General features: G+C 42.8%; 1 protein-coding gene across 2 annotated transcripts in view; it reads left to right on the plus strand.

The window, feature by feature from the left end:
- heatr1 (HEAT repeat containing 1) overlaps nt 1–17,957 on the plus strand; it is a 70,755-nt gene that overhangs the window by 27,847 nt on the left and 24,951 nt on the right. For both annotated transcript variants that reach the window (XM_079667770.1, XM_079667771.1), the window contains exons 18-25: nt 5,062–5,194; nt 5,837–5,985; nt 6,190–6,382; nt 8,137–8,309; nt 8,408–8,536; nt 13,486–13,728; nt 16,606–16,734; nt 17,720–17,823. In XM_079667770.1, the coding sequence (XP_079523896.1) occupies nt 5,062–5,194; nt 5,837–5,985; nt 6,190–6,382; nt 8,137–8,309; nt 8,408–8,536; nt 13,486–13,728; nt 16,606–16,734; nt 17,720–17,823 (1,253 nt within the window). The remainder of the gene's footprint in view (nt 1–5,061; nt 5,195–5,836; nt 5,986–6,189; nt 6,383–8,136; nt 8,310–8,407; nt 8,537–13,485; nt 13,729–16,605; nt 16,735–17,719; nt 17,824–17,957) is intronic.

The raw sequence follows: 17,957 nt of genomic DNA on the forward strand, positions 1-17,957 counted from the left end.
CTTAGCATAAACGTTATTGTTTACTTTCTCCATCTTCATATGTAGATATTACTTTTCTCCGTTAATCTCCGTCACGTTGTTTCCAAAGCAACAACAACTTCCTGTCAACAGCGCTACCTCTCCTTTAAAATAAAAGCATGTCCATAAATAGGAAGCCAAGCCAAATTAAACTTAAGACATATACAACTGCAACGAAAGTAACAAACACAATGCGATATCCTTTTCAATTTCAAAGAACACAAATTGGGTTACATTAACAAATAACCAGAGGTGGGAGTAAGTCCTACATGTGCAAGTCATGAGCAAGTCTCAAGTCTTGACCTACAAGTATCAAGCAAGTTCCAAGTCACGGTGATTAGTCAAGCAAGTCAAGTCATTGCTCAGGTCAAGCAAGCAAGTCAAGTCAAGTCATAAGAAATTCTGATGAATAAGCCCAGTTTCCGCATTTAAATCAGTTAAAAGACAGTGGTTATGAAAATGGATTCAACCCACACTATGATCTTCATTACATACACAGTTAATCATTTGAAATCTAATTTAGACCGATGACAATCATATTAGATTCATATTAACCCCAGAACTGTAGAAAATATAGCTAGGACTCAAAAAGTCTGTTCAAAAAGGCAGGATTCCAGGTAAGAAAATCATATATGGCATTTGCCATTACACATATTTAATTTAAATTTCTGTTAACACTAGAACCGCCAACAGCATCAGCACCTACATAGATATCATTTTCAAATCATTTCATTTGTTCCTCTTCATAATTTCCTTATAAACTAAGTAGGACGATTTATAACTCACTTAATTGGGTTCATTTTGAAATTGCTTCAGTTTATCATCATAACAGATCAAAAAGTTCAGATTCATTTTACAATAAATCAAAGAATGATGCACTTCTAAAAACAAAAACAACATAATTAAAACATTTAAACAAACTACTAAAAGTAGATGAACTACATTATTCAAAAGTTTCCAGTAACTTCTGATAATAACACAGGGGAAATAAACGAGGCATCTCTTTTCCTCTCTCTCTCCTGACAGCCCTTCAGTATCAGGGTTAGTCAAAGTGAATCCCTTGGCAGTTCTAGTGTTCATTTACCGTTTTGTCTTCTCTTTGCTTAATCGATTTGAAACCAAGTCTAACGTAGCTTAAACGTAGCTTTCTAGCTAACACAACACATGCACGCACCTTTCTCTGTGGGGTTTTTTGTAGTGACGAATGAAGTTGGATGTTGTGGTGGTCCTGTCACCGATCTTTATGCTGCCGACCCTGCATACCGCTGTTCTCTTTTTATTAGCGTCATCAACAACATAATCCTTGAGTCCAAACTTGACTATTTTTGGAGTACCACTAGCCGCTGCCATGTTAACTGACACTCCTGCCTACTAGTGGGTTGCCAGGTTTGCACGCATGGCGCTATAATCACATTTCAAAAAAACTAAACGTAATATCTCAATACAAAAACAAACGCAAATATTTTATTAAAAAAAATCAAGTCCTTTCAAGTCATCTGTCTCAAGCTTAAGTCAAGTCTCAAGTCATGAATACCAAGTCAAAGTCAACTCTTTTATCAATGTTAGTCAAGCAAGTCTCAAGTCCAAATATGCGACTCGAGTCGGAGTCAAGTCATGTGACTCGAGTCCCCACCTCTGCAAATAACTATAAAACATTGTATTCGGGACAGCCCTTACTCACGGTATAAAACCGTTATTACTTATCGTAAATGCAAATCCAACATATCGATTGGCATCATGAGATTACACAGATTCGATGGGTATCTGTATCACCACTCCATGATCAGAACTCGCGAAATGAGAAACAAAAACAGACATCACAACACATGGCATTAGGTAGCCAACACGGCAATATGTCTTACCTTTGTTGTTGTCTGATCAAAAGTTGTCTTCAATGGAATTAAAATGATAAAAACGCTGCTGAAGGTTAATCCATAGGTTAATCCAATGTGTCTGTGTCACTTTGAAATGATTTCTGATAATCCATCAGCAATAAACCTAGTTTTAAGTTTTCAGATTTCAGAGCGTAAGATATTTTTCACTTTGGGCAAACTGCGTGCACATAGCCCCCACTTCTCAATGGTAACGTTGGTGTGTATGTGGACATTCCCCTTCGATTCTATTGGCTCTAACGGTTGAAAAGAGGCATCAAAATCCAGAGAAACTGCAAAAAGGCCCATTTCCATCCAAATGAACCCAGAGGTGGAGTTTTTTTTTCTAAACCTCACTAAAAAGGTCAAATGTCACTTGTTTTGCATCAATCTTGATACAGGGTACTTATTATATGTTGTACTTTGGATTCCTAAAGCTTTTAGTCTACTAACCCATAGGGGTGTAACGGTATACGTACCGTCGTACCTGTAAATGATTCAGTACAGGCCCTTCGGTACACGTACACGTGTGTACCGATCTTATATAACGTTAAACGTAAAAAATTGAGTACGTGAACAACTTTTTGGAAGTAATCTCAGGTCGCAGCATTCAGTAATTTGCTCACATTGGGTTCAACGCGTCATAGAGCGAGCAAGTCATTTCATTGGACGAGAGGCATACTATGAGAGCTGGTCACAGGGATGCGTTCAAATGTAGTCAGTAATTTGAGGAAATGGCGAACGCAGATAAAGTTGGGCTCGAAAATCCTCCAGCATCATTGAAGTCTCCGGTTTGGGAACATTTTGGTTTCGCAGTTACGTACAAGGATGACGGACAAAGACGGGTGGACCGAACCAAAGCTGTTTGTCGGCATTGTTCAACTAACATTGGTTACCCGGCTGGCAATACATCAAACTTGCACACTCATTTGAAAAAGCATCACCCGAACGTGAATATCACCGGTACCAAAATAAAAAAGACTGAAGTGCAAACCCAACTCCCACTAGCATTTAAAGAGCATCTTGCAGGTTTTTATTTTTTCTACATTTATGCTTAAACTTGCTTGAAAATTACACTTAAAAAAGTGAATGCAGGATTTGATATGTTTTACGAGACATAAGGGCAGGAATTCAGAGGGAAAGGAGCAATTTTGAGCTCTGCTCTTAAAAACGGTTTTTTTTAAGGTCATACGTCAAACGCGTCATATTACATCACGCAGGGGACACATCTCCGCTCTCCGACCGCGGGTATAGTGGAGTTGCGTTGAGTAGAGCGGTTGTGTTTTAAGGAGCTGGTATTTTTCGGTAGTTTTACATTGCATTTCACCATTTGTAATCATGGTGCAGTATTGTGTTTGTGCAGGTTTCACAAATACCAGCCTGTCAGGACATCGAGTCCACAGTAAAAAGGACCGGAGCTAGCGTTCGTTCCTGGGTGCGTTGTGCATCCACCTCCCTGCAGCACATACTCTCCACAGCTTTATCAGGAAACCGTATTACTTCTCTCTCTTCTCTATGGATCAGTATCAACAGTCCTGCCAGTAACGTTACTATATTATCAATGCTACTTTAGTTATAGCCTGATATATGATAGCTAACTTCACAATGTTGTGATGTGACGTTAGCTAACATTCTGTAGCTAACGCCGGTCACTCACCAAGATAGCTGCCCAGTTCTCCACTGGTTCTCCTCACACCACAGCTCAATTTCTCTCCGATGGCCGTTATTTCTTCTAATCCTTGGCTGCTCCTGGTCTCTTGGACGCCTAGCAGGCTCATAATTATAAGGTTGTGGTCCGTCATATGCATTCGAATATTCATGTTCAACTTCTTCTGTGTCTTCTGTGTCGAAACTAGCATTGGGATCTAATACGTTACACCGGCCGCTCTCCCCCTTGTTTCCCCCGTGTTACGTCACACGCGGGAGGTCACGTGCCGAGGCTTTTTTATGCGGAAGTGAACATTTCTTACAAAAACAACGCCAGATGTCACTGTAGTGTATATTACTGTGTATTTTTTTGAAAATCTAGTGTATTCATCATTTTCCTACACATTTATTCACAGGTGTCTTTAACCTGGAAGTTGCTCTTTAAGCCTCCACCACTCGCAAAAAGCTCAGACCGAGCCAAAGCTATTACAAACGCCAAATATCCTTATGTTGCCATGTTAGCAAAGCGCTACCTGGCTGTATCTGCTACCTCTGTCCCTAGAGAGAGGGTGTTCTCCACAGCAGGAGACATTGTTAGTGCCAGCAGATCTGCCCTTTCAGCAAGGCAAATCTTTATTTAAAAAAACATGAAAATACAATGACAAGCAAGTCCTAATGTCAAACTGGCTGCTTAGGTACTAGTACTGTACAGTTCAAATACAGATTATTTCAGTTCATCGAAATGCTGCACCTTAATGTTTATTTTATTATATTTTGTATTTATTTGAGTGAATACATTATTCACAGTGTAATAATAATTAAAAAAAATATATATATATTTATATATATAATTGTTTCTGCTGTACCGAAAACGTACCGAACCGTGACCTAAAAACCGAGGTACGTACCGAACCGAAATGTTTGTGAACCGTTACACCCCTACTAACCGATCATCCAAGGGTGGTTTTCACTATAAGTAAAAAATAATTTTTGGACGGACACTACCATTTACAGTTTTTTTTACTATGTTCAATCTGAATTTTCTTTAAAATAAAAAACATCTATATTGATTCTGACTTTTCTACATCCAACTCACAGGTTTATCATTACTTTGACAAAAAAGATTATTAATTTTCCCATTTTAGAAGTGTAGTTATGTTCATTTGTTCTGGAAATGTCATTTTCGAGCCTGAGACCTGAAAAACAGGCTTGGGGCTTAACAGGTTGAAGTGAAGTGCTCCCACGCTGTTTAAGATTTTAGTTGGACCGTGCTTCTCTCCGCCATTTTTCGAATGTTTTTTTCCCCCAAGTGACGTAGCCAACTCCGCAAACAGAAACAATATATACCCAACTAATCGATAACTGAATTCGTTGCCAACTTTTTTGGCAATTGATTTTTATCGATTCGTTGTTGCACCCCTAAATATAAAATGATCATTTAAGAATACTAGGAAGCAGGTTATTGATTAAAGATCTTTAAATGGATATTATAATAATATTGTTATTTTCCTCTGTATATAAACAGGAAGTGTCGTCCTTCTCCATGGTGTTCTCTCACTTCCTGCTCAGCGCTGATCAGCTGACGTTCAGTAGCGTCCTCGTCGCTCTGCTCAGAGACTTTATCTCAAACCTGTGCTGCCCCAACAACGCCTTCAAAGGTACAAAATCATGTTAATAATATATATAATAGATTTATAACGTATAAAATATACAGGATTTTGTCACATTTTCCTCCCTGTGGACTCGTTTTTCCTTTCAAAAATAAAAGCCTTTTTCAATGGAAACAGCACAATAATGGGTAGTCTTTTGTGCAGTGTAAATCCATAGTTCACGGAAACAAGAGGCATTTCGTTGATTTATTTATATAAAATGTATTTAATCTATGCAGAAATGTTTATCCAAGGAAAATGTTCGATATTTTTCTAAAATAAGGTTAATTCAGGGTGCTATGGAACTATTATAACACTTTAATTGGAATGTGTTCAAGGTTCGAAAAGGAATATAAATACAGATTTTGCAGATTTTAATGAATTTTTTGTATTTTGTGAGTTCATGTATTTTCCAGGATCTGCTCAGAGCACTGACTTTATTTTTGGCAACTTTGTATTTATAGAATGAAGCAGTTTTAATAACAATATAACTAAGCTTATTTTTTAATTTTTCTTGATTGAAACGTGTCACACACGCATTCAAGGACTGTCAGAAAGGTCAAAATCAGAGAAAAAATATTATATTTTTGCAGTTTGTGGCTGTGATAAATTGTGTGTTTTTTGCGAATTTTTTATTTATTAACCGTGCAGCGGGGGTGTGGTGGAACCCAGAGAAACTGGACAACAACACCTGCGGTTACCTAAGCCTGATGCTGCAGATCTCCAGCCTCCTCATTAGAGGGGCCTCTGAGGGCCCGAACGCTGTAGCCTGCAGGGACCTGATGAAGCTGCTCATACAGGTATGTGAGGTCATTAAATAAATAATAAAATAATAATCACGTTTTAATTTTGTCCAAAAAAAACACAAAACATCTTAATTTAATCAGGATGTATTGGCTAAAGTCTCCTTTGTTGTTATCTAACACAACTAAGGTATGTGAGGAGGTGTGATGCCTGTGAATTTAATCAGGATGTTCCAACACATCTAACCCCCCCCCCCCCAGGTGCACTTCCCCTCCCCCCCGCTGCTCTTTCGTTTCCTGTGCATGATGTGGGGTTACGTCGATAACCATGGAGACCAGCTTGACGTACAGGTGGACGCCGTCCTGCAGACCCGGGCGCTGTACATGGGGGCGGCACTGCTGACCAATCAGAGCGCCGTCATGCTGCAGGAACTCAGCTCCGCACAGTCCCCCGGTGAGGACCAATCACATCTGTTTATACTCTGCATGTTGATAAAAACTACAGTCTGCCTAGCAACAAGGTGACCGGCTGCAGTCTCGCTCAAAGTAATGATGATTATCAGCTTTGCCGGTTTTTCTGAAAATCTTTTGGATTCGATGTTTTTGCAGTGAGCATCTGAGCGCCCTTATGAACCATTTGTGAGATTATTGTGTATTTAGTCAGTATAATGTGTCTGTGCCAACAGTTTTCCTAAAGTGTTCGGCTTTCCCACCAGCAGAAGATGTATCATGTCTTACGCGAGGCAGCTGTTTTTGTCACTGTGATCCCCTTTAGGCGAGATCCATTTCATATCATGAAGACACCGAGACAACGCTGACTAATTCCATCCATCCGTCTTCTCCCGCTTATCCGTGGTAGCAGTTCCAGCAGAGAGCCCCAAACTTCCCTTTCCCTAGCCACATCAACCAGCTCTGACTGGTGGATTCCAAGGCCAGCGAAGAGATATAATCCCTCCACCTGGTCCTAGGTCTGCCCCTTGGTCTCCTTCCAGCTGGACCTGCCTTGAACACCTCCCTAGAGACGCGCACAGGTGGCATCCTTACAAGGTGCCCGAACCACCTCAACTGGCTCCTTTCAACGCAAAGGAGAAGCTGTTCTACTCCGAGTCCCTCCCAGATGAATGAAATTCTCACCTTATCCCTAAGGGAGACACCAGCCACCCTACGGAGAAAACCCATCTCGGCCGCTTGTATCCGTGATCCCGTTCTTTCGGTCATGACCCATCCTTCATGACCATAGGTGAGGGTAGAAACGAAAATGGCGCGGTAGACAGAGAGCTTTGCCTTCTGGCTCAGCTCCCTTTTCGTCACAACGGTGCGGTAAAGTGACTGCAGTACCGCTCCCGCTGCTCCGATTCTCCGACCCATATCACGCTCCATTGTTCCCTCACTCGAGAACAAGACCCCGAGATACTTGAACTCCTTCACTTGGGGTAAGGACTCATTCCCTACTTGGAGTGGACAGTCCATCGGTTTCCTGCTGAGAACCATGGCCTCAGATTTGGAGGTGCTGATCCTCATCCAAACTGCTTCGCACCCAGCTGCGTCCAGTGAGTGATGAAAGTCGCAGACCGAGGAAGCCATTAGAACCGCATCATCTGCAAAAAGCAGTGGCGCAATCCTTAGCCCACCGAACTGCAAAGCCCCTCCCCCACGACTACGCCTTGAAATCCTGTCTATGAATATCAAAAACAGGATTGGTGACAAAGCGCAGCCCTGGCAGAGGCCAACCCTCACCGGAAATGGGTCCGACTTACTGCCGAGGACCCCGACACAGCTCTAGCTTTGGGAGTACATAGATTGGATGGCCCTGAGTCGAGACCCCTCACTCCATGGGTAGCACCTCCCACAGTAACTCCCTGGGAACTCAGTCATACGCCTCATACAAAACACATGTAGACCGGATAAGCGTACTCCCAAACCCCCTCCAGGGTCCTTGCGAGAATAAAAAGCTGATCCGTCGTTCCACGACCAGGACGGAATCCGCATTGTTCCTCCTCAATCTGAGGTTCGTCTATCGGCCAGACCGATCTTCACTAAACTTAAATTGGGATTTTAGGAAAACCAGCCGGTCTTTCAAAAAACCCTTTAAGTCCAATAAAGAGGAGAGTCTGGAGATTCATTTAAACCTTTAATCTTTATTCTATGTTAAAGTATGCCAAAGCAATGTGGCCTCAAATTAACATATTTTCTCTATATTTCCCCCAGTGATTCCCTCTCTGCTCTGCTGTCTCTCCTCTCCGGTGAGGGAGGTGAGGAGGGCGGGGCTTAGCGCTCTGCAGAACCTATCAGCAGCCAGCGCCTCTCCTTTCCAGCCAATCACAGAGAAGCTCCTAAAGACCTCCGAGGAGATCATCGCTGACCCCGCTTACCTGAGCCAGGTGAGCAGGAAATATTATTTAATATGAGATAAATATAATACACTTTCAACAGTATATCTTATGACTTATGATTATCGTATGACTGTTGCTCCCTGCAGGCTCTGGGCGTCCTCCAGGATCAGAGTGTGGTTTCTCTTCAGCCTCTGCTGCAGAGCGTGCAGATGTCCTGCTGTCCGTCCTACAGCGCCACCTGTCTGCTGAGAAACCTGAGACACGTCAACGGATCGGTGAGAGACCAACAAACACCTGTAGTCAACTTCGTTAACCTGTTAAACCCGGAGGCCTGCTGTTTTTATTCTCACAAAACTTTGTCTCAGGGCTTCTTAACATTTAAAAACCTATGAATGTGTCATACCCAATTAACGGGAAGAAACTCAGCTATCAGACAATATTAACAATATTTTTAGCTAAACAAAACACAAGGGTAATAACAAAGGCTCTGAATTAGCCCTGAGCGAAAAAATGCTAACGCACTTAGCACAGAACTCACGGTAAAATACCCTTATTACTTATCGGATCTGCACAAACAAGATATCGATTAGCAAGCTGAGATTCCACAGATTCCAGAAATATACTGGGCGATCAGAACTTGAGGCATGGGAAGCAAACCCAGACATCACACCACGTAGCTTTACGGATAAACACGGGACATTGTCTTACCTTTGCCGTTGTTCTGATCAAAAGTTGTGTTCAATGGCATTTAAAACGATAAAAACGCTGCTGAAGGTTAATTCAATGTGTCTGTGTCCCTTTGAAATGATTATTGATAATCCATCATTCCATTTGTATGTCAATAACGGAGTTTTCATATATAGCTGCTATGATAGCTACTAGAGCAGGGGTCAGCAACCCCTGGCACGCGTGCCAGCATTGGCACGCAGCACCGTAACCAGTGGCACACTAGGAATAAGTGGAATAAGTGTGCAAAATATTTAAATTAATTTTTCGGATCCTGAACGCGAGACCGCCGCCAGAGCTCGTCTCCCCGTTACCTGCAGAAGGAAGCCATGCACGCAACGCAGCCCCGCTCTCTTTATCTCCAGTTGACTCTCTGCCGCTTTCCTCCGTGGTGCAGTGCTGATCGTTTCACCACGGAGGAAAGCACTTCACTAATTGCAGTACCCATAAGGAGCTGTACAAATGCCGCAGTTTTTGCGTGGCTGTGTCTTTAGTTGAAAGCCCAGTGGCGATCTGCTCATCGAAATAATATGCTACAAAGGGACAGACTGGCCATCTGTGTGTAGAACTTTCCTGTCGGCTCCCAGACCGTAGTCGAGGAGGGCAGAAGCAACAAGCTTCAGGTTCAATAACCCACTTTAGCTTAAATGACTGGAGAGAGGCAAGCTCTTCTTGGGAGGCCGTTGCATTTATTTAGCTGTTCTTCTGTTTCACAAAATACATCACAGACCTCTGTTTTTCTGCTTTCCCGTTTCACTTCCAGAAACATACACACGTTCCCTCACTGTCGCTCTACCATTCACAAACACACATGAACAAGCCGCACCCCTCTCTCTCTCTCTCTCTTAAAGGGACAGCGATCTCATCTCACTCTGCATGACCCTAATATCATAACTTGTGTGTTCTGGAGAACCACAGAACGGACGATCGTCCTTATTATTATGCCGTTTAAACAAATTATTTAAATGTGTTTGTTAAATTCGGCATCATGTAAGTTGCGCTGACAGGTCCACACACTGCTTCCCCGCAGCGAGGCTCCCCCGCCCTCCTGCTGATAGTTGACGAGCGTCAAGCTCCTCAACCCCCCCCCCCCCGTTGATAATTATCGATCGTTGGCACGCTGATAACATTTTTTTTTTTAAATGGCACTTCATATCAAAAAGGTTGCCGACCCCTGTACTAGAGTGTATGACAGCTTCTGGTATTCACCAATGGGTAATGTTTAGATGGATTTGAGGAACTTCCCCTCGATTCTATTGGCTTCTAACGGTTAAGAAGAGGTGTCAATCATCAAAATCGACCGAGGGGGGCCAGAGATATGGAAAATGCACCCAAAGTGTTTTTTTTCTCCAAAGATTTCACTTATTTTGCATCAATCTTGATACAGGGTACTTATTATATGTTATAGTTTGGATTCCTATCCCATCATTCAAGGGTGGTTAAGTAATGTTTTTTTTTTTGTTCAATCTGAATTTATTTAAAAAAAAAATATATATATATATATTCTGACTTTTCTACATCCAACTCACAAGTTTATCATTGCTTTGAGAAAAAAGATGATTCATTTACCCCTTTTAGAAGTGAAGAAATAGTCATTTGTTCTGGGAATGTCATTTTCGAGCCTGAGGCCTGAACAGGCTCAGGGCTTAACCAGTTGAGCCCAGAGCCTGTTTTTTTATATTTATATATTTTTTTTAAATCCTCTGGAGCAGAGAGAGGAGCTGTGGATTATTGGTATTGATTAATGCATCAGTGTTTCTTAGGGTCAAAAACACTAAACTCACAACTTAAAATGAAAGCGTTTAGTTAATTTAATAAAAGAGCACATGTTCAATGTGAACAGTGACCGTAAATAGATTACTTCAGTTGCAATTTGGTGTTATATATATATATAAAAAAACACTTTGAATTTCAGGGGAGGCGCCGGGGCTCCATTGGCGCTGGGGAAACACTGCTGTATCAAGATTTATGCAAAACAAGTTAAATTTGACCTTTTTCAGAGAGGTTTAGAGAAAAAAACACTTCTGGGGTCATTTGGGTGGATTTGCCAGATCTCTGGAACCCATCGGTCGATTTTGGAGATTGACACCACTTTTGAACCGTTAGAGCCAATAGAATCGAGGGGAAGTTCCTAAAATCCATCTAAACATTACCATTGGTGCAGCGCAGCCAGCATGCCCAAAACCGGAAGCTGGGTTGTGGCTCTCATACACTCTATATGAAAACTCAGACATACAGTGGGGCAAAAAAGTATTTAGTCGGCCACCAATTGTGCAAGTTCTCTCACTTAAAAAGATGAGAGAGGCCTGTCATTTTCATCCTAGGTATATCTCAACTATGAGAGACAAAATGAGAAAAAAAAATCCAGAAAATCAGATTTTTAAAGAATTTATTTGAAAATGATGGTGGAAAATAAGTATTTGGTCAATAACAAAAGTTCATCTCAATACTTTGTTATATACCCTTTGTTGGCAATGACAGAGGTCAAACGTTTTCTGTAAGTCTTCACAAGGTTTTCACACACTGTTGCTGGTATTTTGGCCCATTCCTCCATGCAGATCTCCTCTAGAGCAGTGATGTTTTGGGGCTGTCGCTGGGCAACAAAGACTTTTGACTCCCTCCACAGATTTTCTATGGGGTTGAGATCTGGAGACTGGCTAGGCCACTCCAGGACCTTGAAATGCTTCTTACGAAGCCACTCCTTCGTTGCCCGGGCGGTGTGTTTGGGATCATTGTCATGCTGAAAGACCCAGCCACGTTTCATCTTCAATGCCCTTGCTGATGGAAGGAGGTTGTCACTCAAAATCTCACGATACATGGCCCCATTCATTCTTTCCTTTACACGGATCAGTCGTCCTGGTCCCTTTGCAGAAAAACAGCCCCAAAGCATGATGTTTCCACCCCCATGTTTCACAGTAGGTGTGGTGTTCTTTGGATGCAACTCAGCATTCTTTCTCCTCCAAACACGTCTAGTTGAGTTTTTACCAAAAAGTTTTATTTTGGTTTCATCTGACCATATGACATTCTCCCAATCCTCTTCTGGATCATCTAAATGCTCTCTAGCAAACTTCAGACGGGCCCGGACATGTACTGGCTTAAGCAGGGGGACACGTCTGGCACTGCAGGATTTGAGTCCCTGGCGGCGTAGTGTGTTACTGATGGTAGCCTTTGTTACTTTGGTCCCAGCTCTCTGCAGGTCATTGACTAGGTCCCCCCGTGTGGTTCTGGGATTTGTGCTCACCGTTCTTGTGATCATTTTGACCCCACGGGGTGAGGTCGTGCGTGGAGCCCCAGATCGAGGGAGATTATCAGTGGTCTTGTATGTCTTCCATTTTCTAATAATTGCTCCCACAGTAGATTTCTTCACACCAAGCTGCTTACCTATTGCAGATTCAGTCTTCCCAGCCTGGTGCAGGTCTACCATTTTGTTTCTGGTGTCCTTTGACAGCTCTTTGGTCTTGGCCATAGTGGAGTTTGGAGTGTGACTGTTTGAGGTTGTGGACAGGTGTCTTTTATACTGATAACGAGTTCAAACAGGTGCCATTAATACAGTTAACAAGTGGAGGACAGAGGAGGCTCTTAAAGAAGAAGTTACAGGTCTGTGAGAGCCAGAAATCGTGTTTGTTTGTAGGTGACCAAATACTTATTTTTTCCATAATTTGCAAATAAAGTCTTTAAAAATCAGACAATGTGATTTTCTGGATTTTTTTTCTTCTCATTTTGTCTCTCATAGTTGAGGTATACCTAGGATGAACATTACAGGCCTCATCTTTTTAAGTGGGAGAACTTGCACAATTGGTGGCTGACTAAATACTTTTTTGCCCCACTGTACATGTTATGATGGATTATCAGTAATCATTTCAAAGTGACACAGAGACATTGGATTAACCTTCAGCAGCGTGTTCATCACTCAAAGTGATGCCGAAGTAACAACATACTGATAACGGTTAGTAAAAACCATGAATTAATGCTTTGACAAGTCTGCAGACAAGACGGCAGGCGAAAAACCTTTTAAAATGCGTGGATTTTTTAATGGGAGAAGTTGTAGATAGAAAGCATACCAATTTCATACAATTGTATTAATGCTAATACTAAGGAGGCATAGGCCTATGATGATATAATGTTTGACATTATTGATATTAAAAAAGTGATCTGTTTTCCATGTCATTTGTGTGTTAAGTTATTTATTTGTAAGCTCCAAATCCTAATGTTTCCCTCAATGGCCTTTATGCCCTGGCATGTGGCCTTTGTGCCCTAAAAAATGTTGTGACACCAAAGGCCAAGGGGGATGTCCGGTGCCTTGCTCAAGGGCAGCACGGCAGGGTAGGCGGTGAACTGGGACCTCACCAAGTATCAGTCCCCACTGCATACTTTAAGTCTGTTCGGGGACTTGAACCGGCGACCCTCAGCTCCCAGTCCAAGCCCCTACTGACTGAGCCACGAGAAACATATAGTTTAATCTCTTTTAAAAATGTAATAATCCCTGTTACCCCCCAAGTCGGTGCTGGCGGGCCTGCTCCCAGTCCTGGAGAATCTCCTGGATCAGAGTGCTCCGGACGTCCCCCCACTGCTGAGAGACGAGGCCCAGCTGGTGCTCCTGATCCTGGGGAAGTTCAGCCAGGAGGCGGCCCCCCTGCTGGACCAGGACCAGAACTGCCTGGATCTGTTCATCAGAGTCCTGAAGACCCAACACCCACTGCACCCAGACCTGCCAAGCTGCCAGATCACCGCCCTGGAGCAGGTCAGGGGATAATACTGGGTTGATATTGGGACTACTACTGGGTTGATATTGGGACTACTACTGGGTTGATATTGGGACTACTACTGGGTTTATACTGGGACTACTACTGGGTTGATATTGGAACTACTACTGGGTTTATACTGGGACTACTACTGGGTTGATATTGGAACTACTACTGGGTTGATATTGGGACTACTACTGGGTTTATACTGGGACTACTACTGGGTTGATATTGGGACTACTACTGGGTTGATATTGGGACTACTACTGGGTTTATACTGGGACTACTACTGGGTTGATATTGGAACTACTACTGGGTTTATACTGGGACTACTACTGGGTTGATATTGGAACTACTACTGGGTTTATACTGGGACTACTACTGGGTTGATATTGGGACTACTACTGGGTTTATACTGGGACTACTACTGGGTTGATATTGGGACTACTACTGGGTTGATATTGGGACTACTACTGGGTTGATATTGGGACTACTACTGGGTTTATACTGGGACTACTACTGGGTTGATATTGGGACTACTACTGGGTTGATATTGGGACTACTACTGGGTTGATATTGGGACTACTACTGGGTTGATATTGGGACTACTACTGGGTTGATATTGGGACTACTACTGGGTTGATATTGGGACTACTACTGGGTTTATACTGGGACTACTACTGGGTTGATATTGGGACTACTACTGGGTTGATATTGGGACTACTACTGGGTTGATATTGGGACTACTACTGGGTTGATATTGGGACTACTACTGGGTTGATATTGGGACTACTACTGGGTTGATATTGGAACTACTAATGGGTTGATATTGGGACTACTACTGGGTTGATATTGGGACTACTAATGGGTTGATATTGGGACTACTACTGGGTTTATACTGGGACTACTACTGGGTTGATATTGGGACTACTACTGGGTTGATATTGGGACTACTAATGGGTTGATATTGGGACTACTACTGGGTTTATACTGGGACTACTACTGGGTTGATATTGGGACTACTACTGGGTTGATATTGGGACTACTACTGGGTTGATATTGGGACTACTACTGGGTTGATATTGGGACTACTACTGGGTTGATATTGGGACTACTAATGGGTTGATATTGGGACTACTACTGGGTTTATACTGGGACTACTACTGGGTTGACATTGGGACTACTACTGGGTTGATATTGGGACTACTACTGGGTTTATACTGGGACTACTACTGGGTTGATATTGGGACTACTACTGGGTTGATATTGGGACTACTACTGGGTTGATATTGGGACTACTACTGGGTTGATATTGGAACTACTAATGGGTTGATATTGGGACTACTACTGGGTTGATATTGGGACTACTAATGGGTTGATATTGGGACTACTACTGGGTTTATACTGGGACTACTACTGGGTTGATATTGGGACTACTACTGGGTTGATATTGGGACTACTACTGGGTTGATATTGGGACTACTACTGGGTTGATATTGGAACTACTAATGGGTTGATATTGGGACTACTACTGGGTTGATATTGGGACTACTAATGGGTTGATATTGGGACTACTACTGGGTTTATACTGGGACTACTACTGGGTTGACATTGGGACTACTACTGGGTTGATATTGGGACTACTACTGGGTTGATATTGGGACTACTACTGGGTTGATATTGGGACTACTACTGGGTTGATATTGGGACTACTACTGGGTTGATATTGGGACTACTACTGGGTTGATATTGGGACTACTACTGGGTTGATATTGGGACTACTACTGGGTTTATACTGGGACTACTACTGGGTTGATACTGGGACTACTACTGGGTTTATACTGGGACTACTACTGGGTTGATATTGGGACTACTACTGGGTTGATATTGGGACTACTACTGGGTTTATATTGGGACTACTACTGGGTTGATATTGGGACTACTACTGGGTTGATATTGGGACTACTACTGGGTTGATATTGGGACTACTACTGGGTTGATATTGGGACTACTACTGGGTTGATATTGGGACTACTACTGGGTTGATATTGGGACTACTACTGGGTTGATATTGGGACTACTACTGGGTTGATATTGGGACTACTACTGGGTTGATATTGGGACTACTACTGGGTTTATACTGGGACTACGACTGGGATAAATACTGAGTTTATACTTCGCTAAATACTGGGATAAATACTGGAATTATATCAGGGTTGTTAGGTTTGAACCAAGATTAAATCAGCGTTACAAACAGGGTAAAAAAGATGATTAAGAACAGAGATATCTTAGTTTTACACCGGGTGAAACAGGATTTCCTTCCTGGGTTGAATTGGATAATATATCAGGTTTGAACACAGGCTTAAATCAGTGATAAAACAAGTTTAAACCAGCGTAAACATGGTTTGTATCAGGCTTAAACATAAGATTTAAATCAGGGGAAAACAGGTGATCACATTTGGGTTGATTCAGGGTTCAACATGAGAAAATGTGAGTGTTAAATCAGGGATTATATCAGGGTTACACCAGGTAAAAACTGGAATATCCAGTGTTAAATTGGGTAATATATCAGGGCTGAACACAGGGTTAAATCAGGGACAGAACAAGTTTAAACCAGCGTAAACATGGTTTGTATCAGGCTTGAACCAGGGATTACATTTGAGGTGATTCATGGTTAAACCCGGGATAATCTGAGGGTTCAATTTAAGAATTATGTCGGGGATAAAAAAATGTTGGTAAAACCAGATAGAATTCAGTGTTAAACCAGGATTAAAGGCTTAAAACCAACTTTTACAGAGATTTCAATCTTGTTTCAAATGTGGGCAGTCTCTCTCCTCCTCCTGATGGTTTATATTTATCTCCTCTTCCTCCTGCAGATGACGAAGCCCTTCTTCTCCGCTCTCGGGGAGGCGGTGCAGCAGCGCCTGCTGACGGTGATGTTCGACGTTCTGACGGCGAGTCGCAGCCCCCTAGTGGCAGACACCATCAGCAGCGTCTTCAAACGGGTGAGACAGAGACACTGGATATTACCTCTGTCTCACTGCTCTGTGTCTCACTGCTCTGTGTCTCACTGCTCTGTGTCTCATAGCTCTGTGTCTCATAGCTCTGTCTCACAGCTCTGTGTCTCACTGCTCTGTGTCTCACTGCTCTGTGTCTCATAGCTCTGTGTCTCACTGCTCTGTGTCTCACTGCTCTGTGTCTCACTGCTCTGTGTCTCATAGCTCTGTGTCTCATAGCTCTGTGTCTCATAGCTCTGTGTCTCATAGCTCTGTGTCTCACTGCTCTGTGTCTCACTGCTCTGTGTCTCACTGCTCTGTGTCTCACTGCTCTGTGTCTCATAGCTCTGTGTCTCATAGCTCTGTGTCTCACTGCTCTGTGTCTCACTGCTCTGTGTCTCATAGCTCTGTGTCTCATAGCTCTGTCTCACAGCTCTGTGTCTCACTGCTCTGTGTCTCACTGCTCTGTGTCTCACTGCTCTGTGTCTCATAGCTCTGTGTCTCACTGCTCTGTGTCTCACTGCTCTGTGTCTCACTGCTCTGTGTCTCACTGCTCTGTGTCTCACTGCTCTGTGTCTCACTGCTCTGTGTCTCATAGCTCTGTGTCTCACTGCTCTGTGTCTCACAGCTCTGTGTCTCACTGCTCTGTGTCTCACTGCTCTGTGTCTCATAGCTCTGTGTCTCATAGCTCTGTGTCTCACTGCTCTGTGTCTCACTGCTCTGTCTCATAGCTCTGTGTCTCATAGCTCTGTGTCTCACTGCTCTGTGTCTCACTGCTCTGTGTCTCACTGCTCTGTGTCTCACTGCTCTGTGTCTCACTGCTCTGTGTCTCACTGCTCTGTGTCTCATAGCTCTGTGTCTCACTGCTCTGTGTCTCACTGCTCTTTGTCTCACTGCTCTGTGTCTCATAGCTCTGTGTCTCATAGCTCTGTGTCTCACTGCTCTGTTTTAACTGGTGGTCTTCGTCCTCTCACGTTGTTTATTCCTGCGTCAGATGGCGGTGCACGGTCAGCTGTTAGCCAATGAGCTCGCTCCTCATGAGAAACCCAAAGTGAAGGTGACGGTGCAGCAGACGCGCCGCAGCAGGATGAGCCAGAGGTAACGATTATTTATTCAGCTTCTTTTATTGATTGATCTATTTATGTGTTATCTTTAAAGTTTATTTCAAAAGAATTCCCTTTATTTTCTATTTTTTCAATTAATTAATTTATGCATTTAATTTTGTACTTGTT

The sequence above is a fragment of the Notothenia rossii genome (genome assembly GCF_949606895.1).
Source record: "Notothenia rossii genome assembly, chromosome: 3".
In the NCBI taxonomy this organism is placed as follows: Eukaryota; Metazoa; Chordata; class Actinopteri; order Perciformes; family Nototheniidae; genus Notothenia; species Notothenia rossii.